This window comes from Camellia sinensis, chromosome 14, assembly GCF_055761805.1.
Source record: "Camellia sinensis isolate YWXY chromosome 14, ASM5576180v1, whole genome shotgun sequence".
Lineage (NCBI taxonomy): Eukaryota > Viridiplantae > Streptophyta > Magnoliopsida > Ericales > Theaceae > Camellia > Camellia sinensis.
The window spans coordinates 58,710,702-58,733,128 of record NC_138974.1 but is presented as its reverse complement, the minus strand read 5'-3'; the positions used below and the strand labels follow the sequence as shown (position 1 = coordinate 58,733,128).

General features: G+C 36.3%; 2 protein-coding genes across 2 annotated transcripts in view; one reads left to right on the top strand and one right to left on the bottom strand.

The window, feature by feature from the left end:
- The window catches only part of LOC145807008 (protein MAINTENANCE OF MERISTEMS-like), a 204,771-nt gene that overhangs the window by 13,139 nt on the left and 169,205 nt on the right, over nucleotides 1-22,427 (bottom strand). The window lies entirely within an intron of this gene.
- LOC114262270 (peroxidase P7-like) lies at nucleotides 18,013-20,480 on the top strand. Its single transcript, XM_082906500.1, has 4 exons — nucleotides 18,013-18,282; nucleotides 19,072-19,263; nucleotides 19,388-19,556; nucleotides 19,760-20,480. Exons 1-4 carry the CDS (start codon nucleotides 18,025-18,027, stop codon nucleotides 20,212-20,214), a joined length of 1,074 nt encoding a protein of 357 aa, XP_082762626.1. The 5' UTR covers nucleotides 18,013-18,024; the 3' UTR covers nucleotides 20,215-20,480.

Sequence of the window (22,427 nt, the reverse complement as noted above, 5' to 3'; positions counted from 1 at the left end):
GAGCTGCTGAGTCAAGTCTAGCACAATATCACATATCAATTAGTGCAGAATCATTCAAACAAACAACGAAGTATTGTCTATGAGCCTTTGAAATGAACAACAACAACAACAAACAAACAACGAAGTGTTGTCCTGTATTCCAAAATCAGTTCCAAAATCAAAATATCAGCCCCAAAATCAGTCCCAAAATTATAATATCAGTTCCCAAAAAATACAAAATCAGAATATCAGTCCCGAAATCTAAAAATCAGTTCCAAAATCGGTCCGAAATTCAGAATATACCAGTCCCGAAAATCAGTTCCAAAATCAGTCCAAAAATTAGAATATATCAGTCCTGAAAATCATAATATTAGTCCGAAAAATCAGAATATCAGTCCGAAAAATTAGATTGATGACAAAGAAGAAAAAGAGGAAGATGAGAGAGTGGGGGAAAAATCAGTCCCACTATCAATGTTGTGTTGTGTTCTGCAATGCCGAACAAGATAATGAAATTGATGATGAAGAAAGAGAGGCAGATGAGAGAGTGTGAGAGAGTGAGAGTGAGAGGGAGAAGGAGAGGGAGAGGGAAAGAGAGACGAAGAAGAGGGAGAGAAGACATACCTCTTTGTTTTCTGTTGTGCCGCTTCAGGCTATCTTGTTGTGCCGCTTCAGGAGAGGGAGAGGGAAATGAGATGAATATTATTAGGTCAATCTTGTTTATCAACTAAAGGTCATTAAAAAAAAAAAAAAAACAGATTCAAAACGACGTCGTTTTGACAAGATATTTATTGGCGACAAAAATCATTATGTTGCCATAAATATCATTCACCTTTCAGTGACTATTTTAATTCCGTAGCCAAAAAGTCACAATTGACGACAAACAGTTTTGTCGCCATATATTAATTTGGTCGCCAAAACTTTTTTAGTGCTCTCGCACAAAAAATTAAATTGGCGACCAACACGTATATTGTCACCAAAAACATACAATTGGCAACTAAATTCAATTTGGTTGTTAAGAAACGTCACCAAAAATGCTTTTTGTTGTAATGTTGGCTGAGAGAGAATCGTTTGATTGCAAATTTAATCCACCGAACACAAGAAAATTCTAGGAGGGAGATGGTGGGCTCGACCTGGTTCTGTTGGAGTACTAAACGGAAGACACATAGACCTACCTCACTCAAACGGCGCACAGCCAAGAAGACAGGTAAACCAGAAAATTGGGAACAAGAGTTGAAAATGACACGTTAGTGAATTCTTTGGGCCTAACCACTGCTTCCGCTTGTAGCATATGGAGAATTCTTGGAAAAGCAATTGAGGGATAGATGGTGGTCTCTGAAGACAGCTCACCATCTTTCCAATTCAACAGCAAACAACTACACTGTCATATATGTGAGTTGTAATAAACAGAAACAACAAGGGCAATTGTAGACTTTCACTCATAGAAATAGGGACAATTATGGTATTGTGAGCATTAGACGCATCATTTGAACACACAAAATAACAAAAAGCACCACTTTTTTTTTAGCACAAAGGCGCACCATCACGGACATTCGGCTGGGGCTTTGACTGACCTATGAGCCACATTCGAGGCAATTAAGCGTTAGGAAATAGTTGTGTTATACCACAGTTGTACACTTTTATATATGGTTATATATATATATATATATATATATTTTTTTTAACTAGTCAAAATCTTTTTGAAGAAGATAACAATTTAAAAACTAAGTATATTTTGATGAATTAAATTGGTTAAGTTGCTCTAACTACCCCCTTCTAATTATTTTGATTTGAACATTTCATCTCTTTTGTGAACATTACATATATTATTATTATTATTATTTCTGGAGAAACTATTGACTAGCTATGAGATGATGTTCTACTTGGGAAAATTTTGAATTATGGTTCTAATGTTTAAGAGCTTTCTTAAAGAAAAGAAAGAAAGAAAGAAAACGACAAACAAAAGAAGTGCAAGGTTTGGATGTGCCTGCCATTCATGTCATGTTTGGTGCTTGTGATAAAGCCCTAGCCAATGACATTAAAATATAATGGAAGTAATTCATATTCATCCAAATAAATAATCAATATTTTATTTTTATTAAAATTTCTAGCGGCAGCTCCACAAGTTGAAGCAAGGAACTACCAAAAACAAAACAAAACAAAAAAAAATGGGCAACACTTTTGAAAAGAGTCGAAAACAAAACAAAAAAACCAACTGTCCCGCAGCTGTCCAAATCTCTGCTCCAATCCCCATCCCAGAGCTCATCACCATGATTCTAAGGTACGTAAACACGATGAATGGCTTTGAGACTTTGTCCCTATAAGATTATGCTTGTTGTATATTGCAGCACTAACGCTTTTACAATCGAATTCCATGGTCCTCATCCAGTTCTCAAAATCTCCAATTTCCTGTGCAAGCTAAATCCACACCAAATTTCTGTAATCTCTTTCAAAACTCTGCTAACTGATTTACAAAACTTTCCAGGTTCTGGTTCATGCAAAAAGTAAGGAATAAGGAGCTTGTCACAAGCTTCATAACACACCTAGTCATCAATATATGAAGATTCTCTTAGCTACAAACAAACAATTCCAGACTGATACTGATTTTCACGCATTGCAAATTACGATTTTAGACATTGTGTTCATTTTCATGCATTATGAAGGAATAAGCCCATTGTGTTCACCATTGCCTTCAAGGATGTATTTTCATGATAGCAGTGCCTTCAAAGCCACAAATCTAATGGAATGAGCTCAATAATTTCAACCCTACCGTGCACTCATGTCGAACAAGTGCTAAGAAAAACAAAATTTCATTTCCGTATCCAAAGTGTTGGAGTAGTCTATTGGACCACAGTGCCAAATCTCACATTGCCTAGTGACGCATGTGTCGAGTAACTTATATGCGTTTTAAAGCCTTGTGGGCTTAGCCCAAAACGAATAGTATTGTATAGAGTGGACACATCTAGCAATATCAAGAGGCTTTCACTAATCCCACAGCAAAAAGCACAGACCAAGTAACACTTGGGCAACGTTTGGTACATTGAAATGAATGTGGATTGGAGTGGAAGGACATTGTCATTCCGTTACAATAATGATTGCTGATGATTCTATTTGTAATATATATTTTATCCATTTTTTTTTAGAAGATCAAACCTGAGAATGTACATTTTGATAAAATCATTATTATGCGATTTCACTTCATTATAGTGAACAAAATGGAGCATAATGCTTAAACTACCTCAAGCATTGTAGACCAGCAGAAGTGGCCATAAAACTAAGCAAATGGTAATGACCATTCTTCAATCTATGATTGAAAAGCATATGGCTCTAATCATCCAAGAATTTTCTCTAGGTGAAACTAACTCCAATTCCAGTTTTAATCTAACAAAACCTTGCTATATAATTGGTAAAAAGTGGTGGTGATGATATTGGAGGGACCTTGATGGCAGTGTTGATAGCATGAGAAGCGGCAAGCCACCGATCGGTCTGCTTGACGAATCTCATGACGGTGGCAGCATCCACCTACAGATCCGAAACACGGATCGCGCTTCTAATCGCATCTTTCTTCGCTCTCTCTGTTTGTTCACAAAATTACAAACATAGAGACTCATCAAGTAGGGAGGTCACTTTACGAATACGAAACCCTAGCTTAGAGAGAATATGAATGAAATGGAAATGTGTATGTGTAAGTGTATATGTATGTGGTGAAAGAGATGAATCAGTGTGGTCGCGGAGTCTGAAAGAGTTGTGTTGATGATCGCTGGTGAGTTGAACCAGCGAAGCGTCCAATCCTCCCAACTCTGGTGTCGCCATCGTGGAGAAGATGACACGTGCTCACGCGCCAGGTTGCTGTGCGGGAATACATGGATGCCAGAGAACTCACGTTACGGATTTTCTCCGCAACAGGGTCGGCAATTTCAAAGCTGCCGGGTCAGGTAGTGTCTGACATTATTCAGTCGGTTTGATTTTAATTTTTTGAAAATTAAATTTTTTTTATTTTTTATATTTTTTTATTTTTAGTTAATATTTTTAAAATTTTAAGTAATTTTTTTACTTTTTTAAATACATCTTATTTAGATGTTTTTAAATAATAAAATATTTGTGAAAAAATATTTTAAAAAATTAATAAATATATAAAAATATAAAAAATGTACTGAATTTATATATATATATATATATATATATATTATATTTTTGGTATTTAATGAAATTTTTAAAGTTTTTTTCTACAAATATTATACTTTTTTAATGTATTTATGTTAGGTGTGTCTAAAAATTAAAAAATTGCTTAAAATATTAAAAATTTTAGTGAAAACAAAAAAAAATACGAAAAATAAAAAGTAGAAAATTTTGAAAAGTAAATTCTGAAAACTAAAACTAAACAAACTAATTAATATTATTTTTTAAATAAAAAATTATTTCAGCTAATGTTCAGTTATTCTAATCAGTCTCATAAATTTTCTAATATATTGATAGGTATTGTTTGTTATGACAATCTTATCGTGAGTTCTTATTTTAATTTTTTGTATGATTTGGTGGACATTTTTATCTTTCCTCATTAGGGGACACCATCTTAGGGAAGTCAAATTCAATTTTTAGATCACGTTTTCGTCACTTTAATGTTACACTCCAAAAAACTCTTGATTAGCATACCAAGTTATAACGTCCTGATTTTTAAACAATAATAATATACAATCCTTTTTTCCACAATCGGGTTGGCAACCGGATTTTCTCCGAAACTAGGTCGGCAACTTCAAAGTTGCTGGGTTGGGTAGTGATTAAAGAACTTGTGATCTACTTTATTCAACTACACATTACAAAGATCTTCAATCATATATATACATGTGATGCAATCTCTTCACCGTAATTACTAACCACTTAACCTAAATATAACCAATATATAACTCTAGTTCTAACAAACTAACAAACTTCAAGCTTTGGCTAACTGAAGCTACAGCTCATCCGGCTACTGTTTGTCCTGTATCTAGCTTTGGCATGTGTGACTTGAGCTACAACTGATGTGTCTCGAGCAGCAACTGATGTGTCTGTCCATCGTGATCATTAAGTCCAGCTTGATCATTAGGTAGCTTAAGTAGCTTATCAGTCCCCCTCAAACTTTGGGAACATGGAAGGACTTGAAGTTTGCCCTGAAGATATTAAAACTGAGAGACAGAGAGAGGTTTAGTAAGAATATCTACAATTTGATCAGTAGAGGCAATGTGACAAATGACAAGCTTCTTGGCAGCAACTCTCTATCAGACAAAATGGTAATCGACCTCAATGTGCTTTGTCCTAGCATGAAATACTGGATTATGAGCCAAGGTTATGGCAGATAAGTTATCACACTATAGAGTAGGAATAGTCATAAAGACATGAAGTTCAGCAAGAAGCATGCCAAGCTAGCTCAACTCAGCAGAAACCTAAGTTAACGCTCGATATTAAGCCTTAAATGAAGATCTGGAAAGAGTGGTTTGTTTCTTAGCACACCAAGAAACTAAGTTAGGACCAAGAAACAAACAATACCCTATAGTAGATTGTCTATCAAGAGCACTACCAGCCCAATCTGAGCCTGAAAAAGCATTAAGAACAAGAGGGTCAGACATAAAATGCAAGCCATGACTCAATGTGCTGTTGAGATACCTGAGGAGTCTTTTAACTGTTGCAAAATGACTATTCAAAGGGTTTTGTAAAAACTGACACGGATAATTGACAGTAAATCTGAGATCTGGTCGAGTAAGAGTACAGTATTAAAGAGCACCCGCTAAGCTTCTATAAAGACTGGGCTGAGAAAAATGAGAATCAATCTCTAAATTAACAACCTTAGTAGCCATAGGAGAAGAATAAGGCTTACAATCACTCATACAAGCTTTTGTTAAGATTTTAGAAGCATATTTTTGCTGAGACAAAATAAAGCCCGAAAAAGAAAAAACAACAAAAATGCCAAGGAAGTAATTGAGGAGGCCTAATTCTTTCATAGAGAAGGCATAGTGCATATGTTAAACAAGAGTGGAGATATAAAGAGGATCACTGCTAGTGAGAAGAATATCATCAACATAAACAAGTAGAATAGTAATGAAAGTAGAAGTGTGCTTAACAAACAAACAAGAGTCACAGTGGCTAGCGATAAAATCATGGGAAAGAAGAAAAGAAGAAAAGTTTGAGAACCAAGCTCTTGGAGTTTGTTTTAAGCCATAGAGGGCTTTGTTCAATTTGCAAACAAGAGATGGATGAGTAACATAATGAAACCTTGGAGTTGATGCATATAGACTTCTTCTTCAAGAATGCCATGAAGAAAGGTATTAGAAATGTCAAGTTGTTTAATAGGCCAATGATAACGGAGAGCTAAACATAAAAGAACCCTAACTGTGGGTTGTTTAGGAATAGGACTAAATGTTTCATAATAGTTGACTCCCTCAGTTTGCAGAAATCCTTTAGCAACCAGTCGGGCTTTATGCCTAGCAATAGAACCATCTGAGTTTCTCTTAAGCCTAAAAACCCATTTGCATCCAATAGCTTGTTTACCAGGAGGGAAAGATACCAATGACCAAGTACCCTGTCTCTGAAGGGCCTAATATTCATCTAACATAGTAGCTTGCCAAGCTGGAGACTAAGCAACTGCTTGGTAAGTCTGTGGCTCGCTGTGATCTGTAGAAGCAAAGAGACAAAGAGAAGAAGAAGAAGTAATAGTAGGACACTTACTCTTGGACCTAGTGATCATGGAATGAGTGTGAGAAGAGGGTACTAAAGGAAGATCAAAATAGAGAGAGGAAATAGGCACCTGAGAAGAAGAAGAAGAAAGCACCTGAGAGGGAGCATATATGAGAGGTTGAGCTGCTACAGATATAGGAGGGGAGTGAGAAATAGAAATAACTGAGTGAGAGGAAACTGGAGAAGAAAAAGAGATAGGAGCATAAGGACAATGTAGGAAATGAGAGACGGGAGAAACATGTGTTGTAAGAGCAGTCTGGGAAGAAGAAGAAGGAGATGATGAAGATTGAAGAAACGAAGATAAGAAAAAATTAACTAGAGTGGGAAAATCAGGTGAAGAAGAGGAGCTAGATGATGCTATTTCGAAAGCAAAAATAGACTCATCAAACGTAACATGTCTAGACACATAGACTTTATGAGTGATAGGGTCAAGACACCCATAGCCCTTAGTAAAGGGTTGATAGCCTGTAAACACACAGGGTATAGATCTAGGTTGAAGCCTATGTGAAGTATAGGGCTTGTGCCAAGGGTAACACCAAAGACTCTTAAAAACTAATAATCTGGTTTTTGGTGACATAAGACTTCAAATGGAGTGTGATTTTTCAGTTTAAGAGTAGGTAATCTATTGATCAAGAAGACTGTAGTAGCAAGGGCATCAAACCAGTAAATCAAGGGCATGGAAGAGTGATGCATGAAAGTGATGATGGTTTCAAGTAAATGTCTATGTTTTCTTTCTGCTACACCATTTTGAGCAGGTGTATGAGGACAAGTTAACTGGTGAGCAATGCCTTTTTGTTTGAGAAAATTTTGAAATGGAAGACTGAGATATTCACCCCCATTGTCACTCTTCAAAATCTGAAGTTTAGTAGTAAATTGTGTTTCAACAAAGGCTTTAAATTCCAGAAATTTGGAAAAAACCTCACTCTTATAATGAAGGGGAAAAATCCAAGTGAACTTACTAAAATCATCATGAATAGAACATAGTATTTATAACCTGAACAAGAAGAAGAAAAGGAACCCTAAACATCAGTGTTAGTCAATAGAAGAATTAGATAAGCAAAAAAGTAATCTGTGACTTTTGGACACATAACAATGTTCACACAGACTAGAGCTATTATTACTATGTATAGAAGTTTGAGTCATTAATTGATCATGAGCCATAATATGATGAAACTTCTTAGAAGAAGGATGGCCTAGTCGAAAATGCCAGTTTGAAGTAGACTTCCTTATATATGAGAGGCAAGCAGGTGAAGAAGAAGGTGCAGAAGAAGATGATGAAGAAAGAGGATAGAGACCATGAGCATAAGGACCTCTATACTGCACCCTCTGAGTAGTCTTATCCTGGATCAGAAAAGAATTGGCATCAAACATAACAGAATAGTCATTGTCCTTTAGCTAATTGATGGACTGAAACCAAATTGGATGAAATAGAAAGAACATAAAGTATGCTGTTAAGATAAAAAGGAAATGTAGGTGTTGGAAGGAAACCATTACCAGTGCGAGTGATAGGTAGGGGTGGTGCCATCACCAATAGCAACTTGATCTTGGCCTGGATAAGGTTGATAATAGGGGAGATTAGTGAGACGATTAGTCATATGACTAGTTGCAGTAAAGTCAAGAAACCAGTTAGAAGAAGATAAAGGTGCGGAGGTTACAGATGAGGCTGGGGCTGAAGCAACATAAGCCTTAGTAGTGAGTTGATGTGTAGAAGAAGATGTATAGGTAGAAGATGAAGGATGTTGATTATTCTGAAAAGATGAGTCCATCTGTACCAGCAATCTAGGGTAGTTTGGTTTAGTTTTCCACAAATCTGACAGACCATAGCATTAGTGTTTGACCTACCTCTTTGATATTGACTTCCTCCTCTGAAAGAATGAGCACTCTGTGAACTTTCTTGAAATCTACCACTTTCTCGACCTCTAAAAAAATTGGAGGAACCTGTGCCTCAAAAAGAACCTCTGTGACTCCTCTATAGTTGCCTCTGGTTGTAAAATAAACAAATGGAATTCTTTAAGAGGATAACAGATGAGGGACATACCTCTATATACCATTAACAAATCCAAGAAGCTTCGTAGCTTTCAAGATGTTGTGTAGTTGACTCTTCCAGACAATGTAATTAGTTGATCCAAGTTTTATAGGCACAGAGGCATTCAGATTTGAAATCAACAGTGTAAGATTTGTAGGTGATGCAGAAGAATGCGAAGAACTTGAAGTGTTTGAGGTATAAACATGGAGGTTGGTGGAGGTATAGGGTTTGAAGTAGCCATAGAACAATCTCCAAGGATCTCTGCTCGTAGGAGCCTATAGCTTTGATACCATAAAGAAATTGTGATATACTTTATTCAACAACACATTACAAAGATCTTCAATCATATATATACATGTGATACAATCTCTTAACCATAACTACTAACTAACCTAACCATAACCACTATCTAACTCTAGTTCTAATAGACTAACAACCTTCAAGCTTCGGCTAACTGAGCTGCAGTAGACTACAAGACTGTAACTGAAGCTGCAGCTCATTCGGTTGTTGTCTGTCTTGTATCTAGCTTTGGCATGTGTGACTTGAGCTGCAGCTGATGTGTTTGGAGCTATAACTGATGTGTCTGTCCATCGTGATCATTAAGTCCAGCTTGATCATTAGGTAGCTTAAGTAGCTTATCAGTGACGACACTATTATTAACATTATTATTACTATTATTTTTTTTAAACAAAAAATTATTTTAGCTAACGTTCAGTTATTCTAATCAATCTTATGAATTTTCTAATACACTGATAGGTCTTGTTTGTTATGAAAATTTTAGCGTGAGATCTTATTTTAATTTTTGGTATGATTTGGTGGACATTTTTACCCTTCTTTATTGGGGGAAGCCATCTTAGGGAAGTTAGATTCAATTTTTAGATTACGTTTTTGTCACTCCAAAAAATTCTTGGTAAGCATACAAGTTGTAACACCCTGATATTTAACCTTTTCTGGCCGGTACCACCTTTTTGCCTTTTTCAAGCATTATGCATGCTAGTTGTGCCAGCTGGAGTGCACGGACCTGTCCTCCATACATGTATATGGAGGAATTTGCACCCTTTGGACCCTTTTGGTCTAGCTTCTTGAGGAAGCTTGGACCTTTGTCTTAGCTTCCTCAAGAAGCTTGGACCCCTATCTCAGCTTTCTCAGGAAGCCTTGGCCCCTTTGCCTTAGCTTCTTTAAGAAGCCTTGACCCTTTTTGTTTTGCTTCTCTTGGAAGCTTAGGCCTTTGCCGTTTCTATATAAGGAGGCCTCCCTCCTCCTTTGAGGAGGTTCAGCAAAATCAGAGTTATATAGCATATATACATTACTCTCTCTCTATATCTCCCTCTCTCTCTTCATTTGTGTGTGTTAGAGGGCTTAAAAGGGTGTTTTGTTCTTAGTTTTGCACAAAGGCACCTAGTATTACACCATACTTGGGTTATTGAGGTCTTGAGAGTTTGTTCTTGGAGTTTTGAGCTGGTTTTGATTAGAAGAAGGGGGCTGGACTTGCTGTTCTTGAAGTGTTCTCCAAGGGTAACACTATTGCTTTATATTCCCCATTCTTGCACTAGATTTTAACCCCCTTTGCATGCTGTTTTGAGCTTTATGTATAACATATAAAAATTCTATTTTTTTGTGTTTAAGATGCTTCATTAAGGTTATTTTGGTGTTGGGGGTCGACCTCCCCCTCTTAGGCCTTGTTTGGCCCTTTTTGTGCTTTCTTTGTTGAGCTTTGGGAACCTTTGTGCATTGGCCTTCTCACCACTGAAATCCAGAGGATTTTCAGTGGTGAAGAAGAGATTTTGAGGTCTTGCATAGGGGAGGGACACCCCTCTCCCTTTGTGTCTCATTTGTTCATGTTTTTGGCTCATAAGGGTAGCATGCATGCTTAGTTGTTTTTGGCTCCATTTCAGAGGTTTTTGGGTGATATTTGGTCATAATATACCTCTGTTTTTGGTCGGATTAATGCCCCCTTGCATGCATAATATACTTGCCTTGTATTCCTCTATTTTGCCTAGAAATGCATCTTGACATTAGACCATCATGCTTGCATGTTTTTGCCTAGTTTTGTGAAGCTTTTGGTTATATTTCATCATGCTTGAGGTCTGTTGAGTATTGATTTGATCATGTTTGCCATGTTTGGTATAGCCCCTTTGTATTTTGATTTGTGAGCCTTGAGTGTGTGGGTCATTAGCATGCTTTACTTAGTTTATTCTCATGATTTGGCATCATTGGAGACCATATTTCAGTCCATAATCCATGCTTGTGCACTTGCATTTGGCTCTCTTTCAATGCTTGAAAGTGTTGTAGTTTTATGCCTCAAGAGTTGGTCATTGTGTATGATACCATGTTTAGTCTTTGGGCTGCCATATCAGTGGGTTTTGGGGGCTTATTTTGCATGTTAAAACTCTGATTTTGCATTGGTTAGTCCATGCCACGTGTGGTTGGGGTGGTTGTAACAGAGTGCCCTCTTTGTGGCCCTAAATCCCCCTTTGTTTTGCATCCATTTCTTAGCATGTCTTGACCATGATCTATGCATGCTTTAGTCTTGTTTTGGAGTGCCTTAGGACTACTTTAAGTCATTTTGGTCCTTTGGGATTTGGTTAACATAGCTATGGTTTGGACCCCTTTGTTGGCTTCAAGTTTTGGTCATGGTTGCATGCCTTACTTGCATGACATGGTTGATTTGGCATCATCCTCTATACATTTTCAGAGCTTAATATGTTAGTCAAGCATCCATGTTTGTCATCATGTGAGTGCTCTTAAAACTTGCCTTTCATACCTTAGCCTTAGGCTCATTGGTTTGCATGTTTATTTTGTATGATTGACATCATCATTTTAGTACTTTTGGCCACTATTTTGGGGTGTGGCTGAGGTTCCTCCATCTTAGTGTAGATCCATGGATCATGCATTTGCATCTTGTAGCATGCTCATTACATTGTATGATTGTTGCATCCTTGTAGTTAGTACATTGTTACATGCTTATCACTTTGCCTAGTTGCCTATCTAGGTTGCATTGTAGCATTGCATGCTTGGCACATTGCACACTTGCATGATAGGTTACATTGCATTTGGCATGTTTTGTACCTTGGCATCATGTACATACTTGAGCCACGTTGCATACATGCATTACATTTTGCTTGGTTTGGGGTGTCAAACCAAGCATAAGGAATAAAATGTGTTCGTACTCAAAGTAACGAAACATGTCTCAATCCTCGGTCGCCGATGCCTTTGATCTCAACATGATAGGGCATGTAGCACTCATGTGTTTTTGTTGCATTCAATACATTGACTTGCAAGCTTGGTACTTTTGGCCACCATGCATCAAAATGCGTGATTGGTGGCCCGAGTACCGAGGTCCACACCCCCTTGAGTCCATAACATGATAGGAAGAGTGGACATGCACATATTTGCTTGAAAATTCCATGCCATGCCTTGTCTGCCCTCTGCTACAGTCAAAACAGGATTCTGCAGGAAGATTTGGCCGACCGGCTACCTACAGTGCCGACCGACCAAAAATAATTAGCCGATGGCTCAACAATTGGTCGATGACCATTTATCAATGGCCGGTGATCTTATGCCTTGGTTGGTGGCATCTCACAATGCTCAGGGAGCAATTCAGAGGCATCTCCAGGGTTTTCACAGTCCTCAGAGGTATAGGACAGTGCAAACAGAGGCAACAATGGCATGGCAGCGAGCTTCCGGGCAAGGCAAATAGAGCATGCATCATCCACGCATTCCGAGGTAGAGCTGCGGCGGTCTCTTTTAGTTTCATATTTAGGCTGTTTTTGTAATTAATTTGTTAATTAATTAGAAGTTTTGTAATAATTAATTAGCTAGGATAGTTGGTTCGTTATTCGGTCTGTATTATTCTTTTGGACCCTCCAAGCGAAGGCAATTGTGTAATAAGTGTGTGTGAGTGTGTGTATGTCTTCCAACCCCCACTTCTCTCTTCCTTTTACTTAACTGCTTTCAATGGTTAGTATTAGGGCATATTTAACTTAGCATACCTTATGTTATGCATACGTGCATTCATTCATCAGTATTGCATGCACCGGGCTCGGCGCATCATACTAACTGCATTGTATTTCAATTCTAAGTTGAATACGTGTTAGTTGTAGCATCATCATATGCCATCTTAGAATAGTCGAGCCTATTGTAGTTGCATCTTGCATGTGTTGCATTAGCCATCTTAACATGAACTAGGATCATGCATATAATTATTAACTAGTTTCTGTTTTGGCTTGGAGTACTCGGTAAGCATTTATGTTTTAGCATCCTTGCATGAGTGTAAGTGTTAACATGACAACATGCTTACCATGTGGCTATATGCTTATGTGATATATCTGCCTGAATGCCTGTGGGTGAAGGTTGGATTGTTTGAGTTGGAACAACTCGTCGAAATCCATGTTTTAGCCTACTTGCGAGTAGCAAATTTCAAACCAATTTCCAAACAAACGGATATGCGATGCTTTGTTCCAAATTAGGCGATCTAGTCTATACTTTTGTGTTGTGCGCATCACATAGTAAGATTAGCTAATTAATCGGAATAAAAACGCATAATGTTTTCAAAACTAGATATCATGGTTAGTAGAGGCCGATCTTTGATCGGGCGAGAGGGGGTGCTCATAGCTGACTTTCCCCAATCGTACCCAAGTTCCCGAGTCGAGGCAACTTTGGTGATGACAGACACGTGGCCTTAGGCAAACGAGTCAGGGTTTCCTAAATTCCCCCAATAAAATATTTAGGTGGCGACTCTATATCTGGAAAAGCAGTCCATGTTTGGAGCTTCTTTACAAAAAATCTGTTTTCAAAAACGATTTGCCGGATTTGGACTCTTTGGTTCAAATTTAGAACCATGACAAATTTGGGTTCTGAACTATAGTGAGCCCAAATGAACAGAACGGGATTCCCTCCCGAGGCGTTCGGGGACGTCTATATTCTTCCAACAGTCCATTACCTCAATGGAAATCAAGACTCCATCAAGTATATTTCTACCACCCAAAAATGCTGACTGTGCTTCACTGATAACTTTAGGTAAGACAGCCTTCGATCTGCTAGTAAGTACCTTAGCTAGGATCTTATACAGTGAGCCCACCAGACTTATTGGTCTAAAATCTACTAGTTCCATAGAGTTCTCCTTTTTCGGAATGAATGTTATGAAAGAGCTATTGATGCCTTTTACCAGACTTCCATTTTTATGGAAATCCTTCATAAATTGAACCACATCACCCTTAATAAGCTTCCAAAACATCTGAAAATAAAATAAATTAAAGTCATCTGGTCTTGGAGCTTTGTTGCCATCACACTCTTTGATAGCTGATAGGATTTCAAGTTTTGTAAACTCTGCCTCCAAACTATCGAACATAGGGCTATGGCTGACAAGTTTGAAACCCCCATCAAGTCACTTAAGTCAAGCTGAGTAATAATTATCTGTTCAATTGAGCTTATAAAATTATAAAGTTTTAAAACTTTAAGGTTTGTTTGGAAATTAGTTATTTTAATAAATTATTTATTTATTTTTTATAAAAATACATGTAAAAAAATAGAGAAAATGATATTACAATTTATAGTAATTTTTTAACTAAAATCACCTATTGACAAACGAGGCCTATAATCAACCATAAAATGCATTATTTTTGTTCTAATTTTAAGTATTATTTATTTTGAAATGGCCAAAGAAATCTTTATTGATACTAATCAAGATAATGACCCACGTCAATAAAGATAGAGGTACAAAAAGTATCAAAAATATAGTAGCCAGTTCTAATTAGGTTGACACCAACTAACAAGTCCAATTTGCTAGTACCACACCGTTGGAGAGAATCCAACCACAATGTTAGGTTTTATTCTTGGCAATCCTATTTGACAAAACTCCTTTCAGTTGTACTTATTTTCGCACATTTTATTTCATTGAGGCTATGAGTATTTAGATGCGAATCCAACCCAAATTGTGCCTTGTAGAGAAGTTTGTGATGTTAATGCTTTCAAGATTGCCACTTCGCTGATTATGACGGGGATCGAGCTGCTCGGTCAGCTCGCAGGGGTCCAGGGGGTAGCGCCCCTTAGCGGGTTCGGGGCAGCGCCCAGGCGGGGTCGAGGGGCATTGCCCCCGAAGCAAAATGAAAAATTGCATTCGAAGTTGCATGCCCGCCCTTGCTCGCTCGAGCGAAGGATTTCTTGCTCGAGCGAAGGTTGCGTCTAGCAAAAAACCTGAAAATGATGATTTTACGCTCGAGCGCAGGTTGTTTGGCTCGAGCGAAGCCACTTATGGAAAACACGCGTTTTTGGTTCCTCGCTCGAGCAAGAGAGTCTTCGCTCGAGCGAGCATCGCGATTCAGATTTCTATAAGTACGTGTTTCTGTCAAATTTTAGGATTACTGCTCCAGATTTACTTTTTGGATATTAAGGTTTATATCTGGGGGTATTTTGCTAGTTTTCTTTAATGTTTAATTGAGTATTCAACTCATGGGTTAAGAAGAATACATCAAAGGTTTGCCTGTTCATTCTATACAAAAGAGAGAATTGTTCTTCGGTGGATTCTGAAGAATTTGAGCCTGAAGCTTTGGTGGATTCTGGAGTGGCTCATCGTCAAGACAATTCCGACATGAAGACGGGGTTGGAAGAGACGCATAGAGGCTGGTTCAATTCGGGCGTGGATTCGCTAGGTAATTGAGAGTATACCTCTGTAATTCCTTTATATCTTCTTAGTTGATTGTTTTGTGGCTGTTGCCCGTGATTTTTTTTATCACAATTGGAGTTGTCCAATTGTGATTTTTCCACATAAAATCGTTGTGACGATTTGTCTTGATTGTTTGATTGGGATTATTATTTGCTGCTTAAAATTAATACATAATCACAAATCAATATTTAGGAGATTTCTAGATTTTTCACACAACAACAACAACCAAAACAAAGAACAGAAACACAAAAGAAAGAGCTGCACTACAATCTCTTAGTCGATTTTAAGTAATGTTAATTGAGCTGATTTTAAGGATTCCAATTAAAAAGAGCCAAAATTGTTTACAATCTTTAATAGTAATCTTAAATGTTTGCAATATTTTTTTTAATGACCATTGTTTGTTTGTAAAAGAAATGGAGCCTATGAGGTAGAAATATGTGCCCATCGTTTCATTTACTATGTAATTTATTTGCACTGTTGACTTGATCAATTCATTTTTAATTTATTATTTTTTTTAGAAGCCTTTGATGTAGAAATATGTGGCCATCGTTTCGTTATGTGAATTTATTTGCACTATTGACTTGATGAATTCGTTTTTAACTTATTATTATTTTTAGATCAAATGACATATAAATTTATTATGTTTGTTTGTTTTTTCAAATTTTATTTTAATTAGTTCGATGAAAATAAATATCAAAAAATTATTTCTAAAATTTTAAAATTAATTGCTCAAATTGTTATAATTATATTGATTTCACTTTTAGTAAAATTAAAATACCTAAAACTATTACAGATGATGTGTAGACATATGAATAAATACGATAAAATATATATCAATGTAAAAGAATGGCAATCACCATTTAATGAATGAAAAATAAAATAAATATTGTGTGAATTAAAATCTTATAGAAATTCAATATAATTATATCAAATTTATAGTACTTCAATGAATTTCTTTCACATTTTAACATAAGTTAATGTGATTCACTTTGTTTTAAAAATTTCTTAGGCAGTATTTGATCCATAAATTTAGAGTGAGATTTGAAAATAAAATGAAAAATAGTTGGTTAAATATAAATAAAATATAACTATATATATTTGATAATCAGGTATCCCGACCAGTTTACGCACACTTCAACTATATTTCATCAGGGTTTCACATATTTTTTCTCTTTCCTTTTTCAAATCTTTCTCTAAATCCATGAAACAATATAGCCTTAATAGTCCATCTTTTTGCACATGTATTCTTTGTTGAAAAATAATGGTTTTTCGGGCAACTTTAATTCGAAACTAAAGTGGGACCCAACTATTGGTTGAGGTGAGTCTGAGTGGTTTTGTATTCTTTTAAGTGAGACTATTGTAATACATAAATAATGAGTCGAAATCATTAGGTTGTGAATGAGAATTGTCTCATAAAGTGGGCATTAATAGAAGTTGAGCTTGATCCTTGGTTTGGACTTGAACTTAGTTTTAGTCTTGGCTTGCATTGGCTTAGGCTTGTGTACGTGAATGCTTGGACTTAGCCTAAGGCATGGGTCAGGTTGTGCTATCTTGGGCTGGGCTTATCTTGTGTATATATTTTAGACTGAGTTTGGATCGATTGTGACAAAATACCCGTATCTATTTTGCGACTCGTCTGTTAGAATTATTCAAACATCATTATATACATATTTATTTGTATATTTTAAGTACATGAAAATTTTAAACTTTCGTAACTCTCATCTTTCGTTGATGGAGTTGATAACCATATTAGTGACCATGAGTTTTTAACCTTTGTAACTCTAACTCTAATGGCTAGATTTGATGGCTTTGGCTAACGGCAATTTGATGATCCTATTGATGTTAGATTTCATGGCTAAGGTTCTTCCGTACAAGTATAAATAGAGATTTTCCTCTCTAACTTAGTAGAATAATTTTGGAGAGATCTTTGATGAGAAATGAGATGGTGTTTTGAGATAATAAAAGAAAAAAGATTCGGACCCCCTTTAGGGGTCACGCCCACGACCCCCTTTACTTTTGATTGGTCAATTTTTTCATTTTTTTTTTCTTCTCTCCCAATCCCCAACCCCCACGTGTGTGTGGGGGTGGTGGGGGTGGGAGTTTTAAGGGGGTCTTAATCAGTCCTCATAATAAAATTGGAGATGATTGTTTTCCCTATCTTCTTTGCTAGCCCATTCTTTTGTTCTTGTTAAAGAGAGAGTGCTGTCATTATCAAGTTTGCCGAATCTATTCAAAAGGTGATTCTGCATTAGTTGGTTTTGACTGTCGTATCCTAGGAAACAGATGCCGGCGTACCTCCAGCACCCATCAAGAGATAGTGAATCTGTTTTAAGAAAATTGTGGTTACACAGGTTTCAATTTGTGTCTCTTATCTTTTATTCTTCAAACTTTTAGATTTAAACTATTTCTTGTATATTATTTTGTGTATCTATGTGAATCCGTCTTGAAATATGTTCCATGTAGTTTATTCTGTATTTCATTATTTAATTAAAAAAAAAGTTTCTTTTGTCATTATTATTTAATTTAATATATTTTTCTAATATTATTAATAAAAAAAAAATACCAACATTCTTTTGTACCTAACCTTGTAAGTGTATATAATCCTGCAAGTGGCATGTTCTCAACACATTTTCTCTCACTGTACTTAGAAATGGCTTCTTGTGCATCATCATATTTTTCTTCTTCTTCTTCTTCTTCTTCTTCAATGGTGATTAATGTCACATTCATGTTGTTTGTGCTCTTAATGGGTAGTACAACCTCCTCTGCTAAACTCTCAACTAAATTCTACTCTAAGACTTGTCCAAATCTACATAGTATCGTGAAATCAACGGTTAAATGTGCAGTGTCAAAGGAAAAGCGCATGGGTGCTTCTCTCCTTCGCCTCCACTTCCATGATTGCTTTGTCAACGTAAATTCTTCTTCTTCTTCATTGTTGTTTATTCACAGAAATTAGTGATGCCATTTTTTTTTATTACAAGTATATATCTGAATCGAAGTGGTGTATATATATTCTTCTTCATGATTAACACATAGGGTAGAAAATAAGCATGCTTGCTACGTGTAACACAATATTTTTTTCCTTCTTCCAGTAGATATTGTAACTTAGAGAAAGGGGGATTGAAGAACCTTTATCTCTTATCTATTGCAAGTGTTGAATCTCTGACCTCCTAATAAGATGCAAGGGTTAAAATTAACTGAATTAGTTCAATTGTTTACTTATATTCCATGCTAAACTAGTTTTTTCTGTTAGTTAGTATGTATGTGGTACATACAGAAATGATATGTACCTTAAAAAAAATACATTAAGAAATGCATGTGTACTAGATTCATAAAATCTGCTCTACACCACACCTTAATTGAATATACATGATCTACACTATTTTTTAAATGCTTAACTTGGGAACTTTTTTGGGTGCATAATTTTTTTTGATAGGTATAAGGCTTTACATCTCCTTAATGTTTAGATTACTCTGTTTGAAATTGGTAAGACCCTATTGGATGGAAGCTTCTAAACATATTTACCAAATAATGAATGTGATAGGTATAAACATAAATCTAGTGAGCATATTTAGAAGCTCCTCCGTTGAGTATTCGCCCATTGTGTTGAATATAAATATGCATTTTCTTCTTGTTCAAAAAAGTATATTTTAATAGAGGTTTCGTGTACCTTATGGAATTGTCTCATGCTTGATTATAGGGTTGTGATGGGTCAATACTCCTTGACGACACTTCATCTTTCAAAGGAGAGAAAACTGCAGGTCCCAACTATAAATCCGTTAGAGGATATAATGTAATTGATTATATCAAGTCCAAGGTGGAGGCTGCTTGCCCTGGCGTAGTCTCATGTGCTGATATTGCAACTATCGCAGCTCGTGACTCCACTGTCATTGTAAGTATAGATTCCATCCCTACCCATTCATCTGTATCAAGAATCATGTTTACAAGATTATTATGTATAATTTGGTTGTCTTTGGTTATTACTCTAATTTTTGTTTTTATGTAATTTGTTGCAGCTTGGAGGGCCAACTTGGGATGTCAAACTTGGACGTAGGGATTCTAAAACAGCCAGTTTTTCACTTGCCAATGATAGTGCACTTCCAGCTTTTACTTCTACCCTCAAAGAACTCATCCATACATTCAAACGTGTAGGACTGTCTACCAAGGATATGGTTGCCCTATCCGGTTCTCTCTCTCTCTTAAAAGAAGTGTTTGTTGCTTTCTACCATTACTCACAATCACACGATTGATCTAAATTTTGTAAATTGAAAATTAACTAAAAATTAGATCATAATCCATGTGAGTGTATAGGACAAAAGAGAGGAGTGTTAGTGTTACAGTATATATGTCAAAGTTTCTCCATCTAAATAGTTTCATTCTGGAACCAGGATCCCACACAATAGGGCAAGCAAGGTGTGTCGTCTTCCAAGATCGCATCTATCACGATACCAACATTAACAGTTCATTTGCTAAGAGAAGGCAAGAAAACTGTCCAAGTACTGGCTATAGGGGCAACAATTTTGCTCCTCTAGATTATCAAAGTCCCAAAATTTTTGACAACAACTACTACAAGAACCTGATCATTCAAAAGGGACTCCTTCACTCTGATCAAGTGTTGCACGGCGATGGATCAACTGATCCCCTCGTTGAAAAATATAGCAAATCCCTCGTTGAAATATATAGCAAAGATCCCGAAGCCTTCTACTCTGATTTTGCTGCAGCAATGATTAAGATGGGTGACATTAAACCCCTCACTGGATCAAAGGGTGAGATAAGAAAGAATTGTAGGAAGGTGAACTATGAAGAAGAGTGCAGCAAAGTGAATGATGATGACGAAACTTGAGTTAAACTCCATAAACGAAAAATTCAGAATTACCCAAAAAGAGAGGAAGCTTCTTTATTGATTTTCTTGTTATGAGTATGCTTTGTATTGAGGGAAGATGAATCAGTTAGATGAAAAGATTATTAGTGGGGTTATATTAAATTAAAGATGTAAGATAAAATATATTTGTTTGTGTACTAGTAAGGTGATATTAGTTATTTATGAATAAATTTATAAAATTATCTAAAAACCCCTTTCATATATAATACAATTTTATTGATTTTGTAGAGTGGAGGGCAAAATATTATTTTAGCCAATAATTTGTGTGTGGGGATTAACTATCCCAACTCTCCCATAAAAATTCTAATCCCACTATGGGAGGAAATTTATACTCCCATGAGATTGTTAAACTCATGACATGTTGCATACAAACATAAATTAGTTTGATTCTACAAATTGATAATCCAATCCCTCCACACAAACTCCCAATCAAACTGACCTGAATTGAATTCATATTCGTCTTGAAGATTTTGAAGGTTTCTCGTTCTTTGAAATGTGTGCCTGACAGTTGTTATCAAGTTTTAAAACAATGATAGACCCAACAGATGATTGCAATTGTATTGATGGAGTCCGAAAGATTATAACCCGGTAGCACTTTCTCAATTCATTGGTTATAAATTCCCCCAACCTCTCGTTCAACGGCTAAACTAATTGCTATATTTATGGGTGTGGTCGTTTTTAACCGCAATAATTATATGGTGGAAAGATTGGTGTGTTCTTCGTTTTTAAAAGCAATAATTATATTTATGGGTATGTTCTGTTGGGATCTGGGATCCCGCCCAAGACCTTATAGAAATTATACCAAGCAGAAAAACACACCCACATTCAAGGAGACACAATATTTAACGTGTCTTGATTAATAAATACCTTGCATGGTATCTACCAAAAAAGGGGAAATAAACAATGTTTGTTTGCTATCTAAAACATATACCCTTCAAATTTTACTTTCCAACCAACCACTCCAGCCTAAGCACACTTAACTGTGGTGTTCTGTTAGGGATTTCACTACTCAAGAAAATGCCTCGATGCTATATAAGGGTCTAGGTTTTTACATTTATAGCCCAAGAACTTCCCCTGGACACCGGGGCCTTACAATCCACCCCCCATAAGGCTGTACGTCTCCGTGCAGTAGCCTGCCAGCTCGTAAGCCCGCCCACATGCACTACGTCCACGGGAGAGTAGCCGGTTATCACTATAACAATGGAGATATTACAAAAAGATTACAATAGAGGAGGAGCTCACACTCTCCTCACTCACCCACTCACCCGTCTCCCTCGCTCACACCGAGAGAGACGGCCTCTCCGCCTCACATATCTCACTCTCTGTGGCTTGCTCTGCTCTCTCTCTCAAACCCTCCCCTCAGCCTCCATTTATACACTACAGAAGAGGTGGATGGAGGGGCTGGCCAGCACATGGCCAGCTATTTTGTGTGTTGGCTTCACATGGCCAGCTCATGTGTGTTGGCTTCCTAACATGGCCAACCTTGCAACACATGGAGGATCACCCCTCACATGGGGTGATGATATCCCACATGTTCTTCGTATTCATTTGTATTGTTTTGTTTTGAAATACTTCATAAAATACATAGTATCCTTTGAGCATGTTTGTTTTGAGGGATAAGGGTGTGGGATTGGACTATTAGTCCCACCGGACTAATAGTCCATTGTTTGTTTGCAAAATTTTGCTCCGGACTAATAGTCCCCCCGGACTAGTAGTCCCACAAATATGGGACTATTCTATCCCATGGGGGGTGTGGGATAGAAACCATGGGATTCGTATCCCATGAGATTATTTGGTGAAATGTCCATTTTACCCTCCATACTATTACTTAGTAAACAATTAGAAAGGATAAAATAGTCTTTTGAACATTTATAAATTATTTTTTTAGTGTTGTTAATTTAAAATTATATATTAAATAAAAAAATTAAATTATAAATTATAAATTAAATTTAATTAAAAATAATAAATTAAAATTATGGCCTTATAAATTAATTTTTTTTAGTGTTGTTAAAAAATTAAATTTACATATTTCTCGAAAATTATTTTTTTAGTGTTGTTAATTTAAAATTATATATTAAATAAAAATTATAAATTATAAATTAAATTTATTTAAAAATAATAAATTATAAATTATGGCCTTATAAATTAAATTTTTTTAGTGTTGTTGAAAATTT

Excerpts from the sequence above, each read along its gene's own strand:
- LOC114262270 (XM_082906500.1), top strand. The coding sequence starts at position 18,025 with ATGGCTTCTTGTGCATCATCATATTTTTCTTCTTCTTCTTCTTCTTCT. Across the intron at positions 18,283-19,071 it reads TCCATGATTGCTTTGTCAAC|GGTTGTGATGGGTCAATACT; the intron begins GTAAATTCTTCT and ends GCTTGATTATAG. Across the intron at positions 19,264-19,387 it reads CTCGTGACTCCACTGTCATT|CTTGGAGGGCCAACTTGGGA; the intron begins GTAAGTATAGAT and ends AATTTGTTGCAG.